The sequence below is a fragment of the Oncorhynchus masou genome, unplaced genomic scaffold, assembly GCF_036934945.1.
Source record: "Oncorhynchus masou masou isolate Uvic2021 unplaced genomic scaffold, UVic_Omas_1.1 unplaced_scaffold_2012, whole genome shotgun sequence".
In the NCBI taxonomy this organism is placed as follows: Eukaryota; Metazoa; Chordata; class Actinopteri; order Salmoniformes; family Salmonidae; genus Oncorhynchus; species Oncorhynchus masou.
In genome coordinates this window covers 77,678-86,484 of record NW_027008501.1, presented here as the reverse complement: position 1 = coordinate 86,484, position 8,807 = coordinate 77,678, and the positions used below count along the sequence as shown (strand labels likewise).

General features: G+C 41.9%; 1 protein-coding gene and 1 long non-coding RNA gene across 2 annotated transcripts; one reads left to right on the top strand and one right to left on the bottom strand.

Annotated features, from left to right (window-relative positions):
• Positions 1-222: 222 nt before the first annotated feature.
• Positions 223-3,004, bottom strand: LOC135532765 (uncharacterized). Its single transcript, XR_010454388.1, has 3 exons — positions 2,926-3,004; positions 2,332-2,764; positions 223-284 (listed from the first exon to the last, which is right to left on the bottom strand). It is a non-coding gene; the product is annotated as an uncharacterized LOC135532765 (long non-coding RNA).
• Positions 3,005-4,089: 1,085 nt separating this feature from the next.
• LOC135532762 (uncharacterized) lies at positions 4,090-6,023 on the top strand. Its single transcript, XM_064960201.1, has 7 exons — positions 4,090-4,318; positions 4,514-4,618; positions 4,768-4,824; positions 4,998-5,156; positions 5,345-5,501; positions 5,597-5,697; positions 5,940-6,023. The coding sequence occupies exons 1-7, from the start codon at positions 4,307-4,309 to the stop codon at positions 6,021-6,023; spliced, it is 675 nt and encodes a 224-aa protein (XP_064816273.1). The 5' UTR covers positions 4,090-4,306.
• Positions 6,024-8,807: the final 2,784 nt, after the last annotated feature.

Genomic DNA, 8,807 nt, shown 5'->3' with positions numbered 1-8,807 from the left:
AGCTGGCCAAGGACGGGCACGTTCAAGAGTTTTGGAGAGAAAAGAAAGAAGGGATACTGGTCTGTAGTTGTTGACATCGGAGGGATCGAGTGTAGGTTTTTCAGAAGGGGTGCAACTCTCGCTCTCTTGAAGACGGAAGGGACGTAGCCAGCGGTCAGGGATGAGTTGATGAGCGAGGTGAGGTAAGGAGAAGGTCTCCGGAAATGGTCTGGAGAAGAGGGAGGGGATAGGGTCAAGCGGGCAGGTTGTTGGGCGGCCGGCCGTCACAAGAAGCGAGATTTCATCTGGAGAGAGAGGGGAGAAAGAGGTCAGAGCACAGGGTAGGGCAGTGTGAGCAGAACCAGCGGTGTCGTTTGACTTAGCAAACGAGGATCGGATGTCGTCGACCTTCTTTTCAAAATGGTTGACGAAGTCATCTGCAGAGAGGGAGGAGGGGGAGGGGGAGGAGGATTCAGGAGGGAGGAGAAGGTGGCAAAGAGCTTCCTAGGGTTAGAGGCAGATGCTTGGAATTTAGAGTGGTAGAAAGTGGCTTTAGCAGCAGAGACAGAGGAGGAAAATGTAGAGAGGAGGGAGTGAAAGGATGCCAGGTCCGCAGGGAGCGAGTTTTCCTCCATTTCCGCTCGGCTGCCCGGAGCTCTGTTCTGTGATCTCGCAATGAGTCATCGAGCCACGGAGCGGGAGGGAGGACCGAGCCGGCCTGGAGGATAGGGGACATAGAGAGTCAAAGGATGCAGAAAGGGAAGAGAGGAGGGTTGAGGAGGCAGAATCAGGAGATAGGTTGGAGAAGGTATGAGCAGAGGGAAGAGATGATAAGATGGAAGAGGAGAGAGTAGCGGGGGAGAGAGAGAGCGAAGGTTGGGACAGCGCGATACCATCCGAGTAGGGGCAGTGTGGGAAGTGTTGGATGAGAGCGAGAGGGAAAAGGATACAAGGTAGTGGTCGGAGACTTGGAGGGAGTTGCAATGAGGTTAGTGGAAGAACAGCATCTAGTAAAGATGAGGTCGGCGTATTGCCTGCCTTGTGAGTAGGGGGGAAGGTGAGAGGGTGAGGTCAAAAGAGGAGAGGAGTGGAAAGAAGGAGGCAGAGAGGAATGAGTCAAAGGTAGACGTGGGGAGGTTAAAGTCGCCCAGGACTGTGAGAGGTGAGCCGTCCTCAGGAAAGGAGCTTATCAAGGCATCAAGCTCATTGATGAACTCTCCGAGGAACCTGGAGGGCGATAAATGATAAGGATGTTAAGCTTGAAAGGGCTGGTAACTGTGACAGCATGGAATTCAAAGGAGGCGATAGACAGATGGGTAAGGGGAGAGAGAGAGAATGACCACTATAGTTTGTTAACAAGAAATGTGTGGAGTGGTTGAAAAACTAGTTTTAATGTCTCCAACCTAAGTGCATGTAAACTTCTGACTTCAACTGTATATATATATATATATATATATATATATATATATATATATATATATATATATATATATATATATATATATACACCTATACACCTATACACTTTTTTATGTACCTTTATTGTTCCCCGCAAACCCTACCACCCCCTCGGCCCAATAGGAGTAAACTAATAAACAATATCACCTAGGCTTCTATCTTTAATTTATACATACTTTACACATTTTACAGACACAATCTATTTTACAATAGTTAAATTTGGTTTGTTTTTTGTTCTGGCCTTCCTCTATCCAGTTTCTATTTGTATCTGTGCTGTTTCACAACAGTTCTGAACCTATGTACATTTCACAGACCACGAATGTTTTACATTTGTTATCTTGCTGTTATTAGTCCCCACCATTCAGCTCCATTCAACCCCTCCCATCTATCTCTTAACGCCATCCATTCTGGATTTCTATTAGCCATATATTTCTGAACTGTGCTGTGATGCTTCACAAAAGTGCTGAACCTTTCTATTCTCATAGTTTCTACAGATTGTAAATGAAAGATAAACATTTTTGCTAAAATAATTATTATATTATTGATCAATTGACTGTGATTTTTCAAATCACCAGTATTGCTATCTGTAGCGTTAATTCTAGGTAAATGTTGAAGTTCTTCAGCCATTTCTGGACGTGTGACCAAAAACGACCTAAATATGGACAGTACCAAAATAAAGGATCTAATGACTCTGCCTCCTCACAGCAAAATCTGCAGAGCTGGGAAGATTGTTCTTACTAAACAAGATTTTCTTTCTAAACAACACTAACTGTGCTCCCGTCTCTTGCCTGGTAATTTTCTTCACAGCACAAATATTACACCTAAATGTGCATAAATACACACTCACACTGGCATATTAACTGATATTATATTCAGATTGGGCCTTGAGCTTACCTGTATTTGTCATGATAATCCTTGTCACGATAAATATTAATATTGTATTTCAACACAACATTTGTGAAAGTCCCCAGTAGGCAGATTTAGATCACTTCCTCTACAGCTGAGGGAGGTTTTTGTACAGCTCTGTATCACTGTGTGATCGGATCAGCTTCATGCTGCTGACAGTAGTAATCTCCTGCATCTTCGGCTTGAACTCCACTGATGGTCAGGGTGAACTCAATATCATATCCAGTGCCTTGATATCGACCAGATGTTAAACCTGTGTTAAAGTTGATGATGAATTTAGGAGCTTCTCCAGGTTTTTGATGGTACCAGGCTAAGTCATCGTCAATGGCACTACTGGCTTTACAGCTGATCGTGGCAGACTCTCCAGACTGGACCATGACAACTGCAGGAGTCTGGGTCAATAGAATGTCCCCAGCACAGCCTGGAAGAGATAAACAAATATGAATTTGCAGTCATTGATTTAGATTTAACCTGTTTCAGTTCAAATATGAATATTAGAATAAAGACTTTCTGTTCAAATTAGGATAATAATATTAAAATAGAATGCTTTAAGGTCAATTACTGAAGTAATTCCTAACTTACCATTTGTGTAAAATGCAAGGACCAAGATAGTTATGGAGATAAAAGTCATTTTTGTCTTATGTTGTGTGGCTTCTATAAAGCACACGTTTAACTCACAGGACTTTAAACACTTTAAGAACACTGAAGCATGTGCTACCAATGCAAATTGTCTTCATATGCAAATGGGCAACAGTCTGGTGATACAGGACACCTGTGATATGAACGCGGTTGACAACTCATCAGTGAGATGACCAGAATTTTTGTGTGGTTTATTTATTCATAAAAAAGCAGTATCAATACTGTCCCATATTGTAAGACAGACACTAATATAAAAACATTGTCTAGATATATTTTTGTTCACTTTTGTTACAGTATCTTCCTTCCCTTGTAAATACATCTGGCACCTTGTTTTCTTGTTCTCCATGCGTTTCGTACCATCTCCCCTATTGGCTCCTAACGTCCGACACAGACAAAATGTACTTTGTTAAGTAACCTTGTGTGTGCCTGATCAAAACCTTACAACGAGTAACAAGTGAGTGATTTGTCACATGAGTTGTACGTTCATCCTCCTCCGTGATGTCTGACTCATATATGCTACCAACCACTCTGTGCACTCTCACCGAGCAACTTTTGTTGTCACAAGATCTCACAGACACTCTCCCTCCCTTACACACACACACACACACACACACACACACACACACACACACACACACACACACACACACACACACACACACACACACACACACACACACACACACACACACACACACACACCCACACACACATCCACACACACACGCACACGCGCACACACACACACACTATGTGACTGAGTGTCTGACTGAGTGACAGTGGACTGGTCACACAATGCTGTCCTTGTGCCGTAAACAAAAGGTCAGATGAATCAAAGCATATGAATCACAGACTGTCTCTCCTCTCAGGCTCTCAGACATACTTCTAATCCATATCACAGCCAAATATCCTCCTCATATCCTTGGATACTACACTGGATATTGATTCACAATCTATTTGATAACATTTATGATAAATATTTAGCTGGAAATGTTAGGGAATCAGCACAGAGACGTTTTTGTGAGATGGTGCTTGGTACTTGAAGAGGCTCAGGGCAGGTTATGAACGGAAACGGACTACAACTCTTTAAAAAAAAAAGTGATTCCCCCATTTAGATAGACCACAAATATCAAACAAGTAAGAGTTTATAAAATGTGTGTGTGCGTGCGGGTGAGTGACAGAGAGTAGTGCCTGTAGGCGGCCCTTGCGACACTAGTCAGCCGGACCCTGGTCTATAGTATTTACATGTCATCATGACAAGTCCTCTGCCTGAAGAAAGAAACATTGGATTTCAAGTCTTCCTCATTAACTTCTCAAGTTCCATATGAAGAGCAAAGTGAGTAGAAATCCATATTTTTATGTATTATCAGATTTTCCTGAATATTTTGTGATTTTTGTTTTTAGAACGTTTCTAGAATTAACTTGAGGGTTGATGAGAAAGTGAAGTCATATACAGATTCAGAAAAGAAAGCCATGTACGGAGGGTCTGGGAAAGGAAAGTCTTCCCTTTCTGATGTTCTTCCTCTGTCAGATTCGGACGACCACGTGTGTCCTATTTCTGTTCACAAGTCTTGGAGTATGCTCAGGAGGATTTGGGAATCCTGTCACAGATGACGTGAGCAGGCTGATGTTATTGGTAAGAACTTCTACATACTCTAACCTGAACTCTACTATGCAAAACTAGTCTGGTGATTATTTAGAGTTTATTTCAACCTAAAAACAACTTTAAATCTCTTCTTTTGATACAGAAAAATGGGCCAAATAATACAAATTTATTTTTTTCAGAAACACAATATTCCAAAGGATTATAACATTTCTATGCATTATATTCCCAAAGAGAGGGTGAGTAGAATTTCTCAAAAACAAAACATCATGCAGAAACTTTTAGAAGGAGAGAAGTTGGGTGGTCTTAAACTTTGGCAGCATTTTTGTAGAGGAACATTTTTGTTTTATTTACAATCTGTAGATTGGAATCATATGTAACCTAGTCGGTTTTCTCCCTTTTCTTACTCCAGAGTGGTGTGTGCTGGGTTCTACTGAATATCTATCCACTGGAACAAAGCCTCAGGGAACTGGCCCGGGTGTTTGGTGCCATTTCTTCCAACAAAGATAATATTGAGATCTTCATCACCATGCTGCAAAATCTACGCTTCAAATTTGATCATGAGGAGCTGGTAATGCCTGTTAGTTCTGCCAAATGTAGATCCAGTTACTGTAGACCCAGTTACTGTAGACCCAGTTACTGTAGACCCAGTTACTTTAGACCCAGTTACTGTAGACCCAGTTACTGTAGACCCAGTTTATTGACCGTATTAAGTGGTGCAACCATCCTGATGTTTACTTTGTTTGTCTGTACTTCCAGGAGGCAACAATGCAAGTCTTTAAATGCCACTATAGGGCGGTCAAATGGCCATCTGGGCAGTATTTCGACTATATCAGAGACATTTTGAATTCTGCAGCTCAGGGAGAAGGAGGATTCCGCTGTGTGCCTCCACCCTGCCCTGCCCCTACTACACCAGGTAAGAAACACGCCCCAACACACAGTGTCGATTCAGCCCCAACATACAGCATTCACAAGTCTCTTCCTCACAGAGCATGTTGTTGTCTCTCTCAGGAAGTGAAGCACAGGATCATGAACAGACTCGGTCAAGGGGGAGTCTGCTGTCCCTGCTTCCGATCCCAGTCACAGCCTGCGTGTTCCTCATTGTGTGGGCGGTAAGTTAACAATGTGAATGGCTTGCTCAGGCTGTATGACAGAGACTGGCCAAGAAGACCTACAGGGTGTGCAGACTCTTGTTCCAGCCCAGCACTACTACTACACACCTAAATCAACATTTCAACTTATCATCAAATGTGTTAGTACTTGGCCAGAACAAAAGCCTGCACACTGGCTCTCCAGGACTGAAGAGCACTGGTGTATGGTATTGAATGATTCAACGTGATATTCTGTTCCATAGATTAAATCTAGAAGAGGAGGCTCCCCAGAGAGTAACCTTGAGAGAGCCATAGAAGGCTGTCCACTGATGTGGAACGGACCATAACCATCCCTATTCCACCAGTCACCAGTCCAACTGACACACCAATAATGGGGAAGCCTGATCACCACTGAGGGAGCAGAAGAAGCCAACATCAAGCACTGCATAGAGATCAGAAAGCTCCCCGTCTGGACTAGTGTCACTCTGGACTGGTGTCACTCTGGACTGGTGTCACTCTGGACTGGTGTCACTCTGGACTGTTGTCACTCTGGACTGGTATCTCTGATTCTTCTTGGGTGATATCCCTGAGAGAACAGAGCTGAAATCTCTTATTTGGTATCTTTGACATATCGGAGTTGATATCTCTATAATATATGGGCTGATATAGGGTCTCACTTAAACAAGGGACAACGGCAATAAGACATTAATCAACCGCTTACTAGAACTATATAATTTGGACTGTCATATATTTTGACACAACACCATGTATCGCAGGTTCCTACCTTGTCTATGTCTGTCTAATCAGAGATTTTGACATTACACAACATCAGAGACATTCTCTACTGAGACTGGACTTTGTTGTTGCCTAAATATCTATTGCTGCTGTGTGGCCACAGAGTGTGTGCTGACACTTTTTTGTCTCACCCCTCTTTGAGTCACATCATCAGTGTGTGTGACCACAGTATGACAGTTTAACTGCCCGCTGTGTGTGTGTGTGTGTGTGAGTAAGCTACCCTGCTCTGGATGATCTCAGTGAGGGCCATAAGAGGGCTTGTTCTCGTCACAAAGAAAAGAGCCGTAGGCTGAAGGAAATACCAGTTCCATGCTAACCGACAGAGACAGATCCTTATGAATCAAAAACCGTTTGATCCTCAATCCCCAGACAGCAGGAAACCATGTTTCTCTGCCATCTCCTCTCATGTTGCACTCTCACACGCATTATGAAGCCTTACCACTGGGCACAGACGTCAATTCAATGTCTTTTCCAAGTTGGTTCAACTTAATTTTATTGAAACGATGTGGAAACAACATTGATTCCATCAGTGTGTGCCCAGTGGGATAGGACTGACTGATTTCAAGCATAAGTTATGGCTGATTTTTAACTCCCCTCTAGTGGTCAGATACAATAACTATACTTGGTTCCCTCAGCACCTGCAGTAGGTCCCAGCTGTAGCAAGACAGTCACTGTGCAGTCTGACTGAGGGAGGTTTTTGTACAGATCTGTATCACTGTGGAACACCTAGACACTTTATGTAGATAGTGTAGTGTAGTGTAGGTAGTGTAGTGTAGATAAAGTGTGTATGTAGATAGTGTGTGTATGTAGATAGTGTATGTTGTAGATTGTGTATGTAGTGTATGTACTGTAGTGTAGATAGTGTATGTGGTATAAATTATGTAGATAGTGTATGTAGTGTAGTTTAGACAGTGTATGTAGTGTAAATTATGTAGATAGTTTATACAGTGTAGATGGTGTATGTAGTAGTGTAGTGTAGATAGTTTATGTAGATACTGCATGTAGACAGTGTAGGTCGTGTAGTGTAGATAGTGTATGTAGTGTATATAGTGTATTTAGTGTATGTAGCTAGTGTGTGTAATGTAGATAGATAGTGTATGTAGACAGTGTATGTAGATAGTGTAGATAGTGTATGTAGATTGTGTAGGTTGTGTATGTAGTGTAGATCATGTGTGTAGTGTAGGTAGTGTAGTGTAGATAGTGTATGTAGATAGTGTATGTAGTGTAGTGTTGATCGTGTATATAGACAGTGTAGATAGTGTATGTAGTGTAGTATATGTAGTCTATGTAGTGTGGGTCGTGTAGTGTAGATAGTGTATTTAGATCATGTAGGTAGTGTATGTAGTGTAAATTATGTAGATAGTGTAGGTATGTCGTGCAGCTAGTGTATGTAGATAATCTATGTAGATAGTGTAGATAGTGTATGTAGTGTACATTATGTAGATAGTTTATATAGTGTATGTAGTAGTGTAGTGTAGATACTGTATGTAGTGTACATGTGTCTCATGTTTTAGTCCAGCGTCATTCACAGTCTCATTCACAGATCTAGCAGTTAGTAATCTGCTCATGAAAAAAAGTTTATATAATGCCAGAAGATTGCATCAATTTAAATCAGACATTTGGTTAAAGGTCCATATGAGGACTTATTTTGGGGGCTGAAGTGATTGTAACTTTGAAGTAATGTTGAGGTCATAACATATTTTGTTTTAATCCTATGGATCTTGCTTTGCATATGGACAGGTATTGTGTTTCAAAACATCAAGTAACTTTAATTTACACTTTCAGGCCATGACAAATATAACAAGTCATAACCATGATGATGATGATGATGGTCATGTGATCTGAATGATTGCTTTGTAACCATATTGTATCACATCACAGTTGACCTCCTCTAGTGACCAGTGTTCTATGTCACTGTCTCTTCCCCCTCCAGACACTGCAATCTGACCGAGGGAGATTTTGTATGGCTCTTTATCACTTTGTGAACATATTACCACTGTGCCAAACTCTGACAGCAGTGATCTCCTGCATCTTCAGCCTGGACTCCACTGATGGTTAAAGTGAAGTCACTATGAGATCCACTGCCGCTGAATCTAGATGGGGTCCCAGACTGAAGTGTTGTAGCATAGTAAATAAGGAGTTTAGGAGGTCCTCCAGGCAAGACGGTGAGAAGAGGTCCCTGCATTATACACATTACTGCTGTTTACAGGTCAGATAGACTGTCTGTCCTGGGAGAACAGCTTTCACTGCAGGAGTCACAGTGTACTGTCCTCTGGATTCTGAAAAACTGAATAAAAACATTTCTATGAATGAAATATTACATATAGTAATGAATA

Coding starts and splice junctions, on each gene's coding strand:
- LOC135532762 (XM_064960201.1), top strand. Junction 5,502..5,596: donor CCCTGCCCCTACTACACCAG/GTAAGAAACACG, acceptor TGTCTCTCTCAG/GAAGTGAAGCACAGGATCAT. Junction 5,698..5,939: donor TGTTCCTCATTGTGTGGGCG/GTAAGTTAACAA, acceptor TCTGTTCCATAG/ATTAAATCTAGAAGAGGAGG.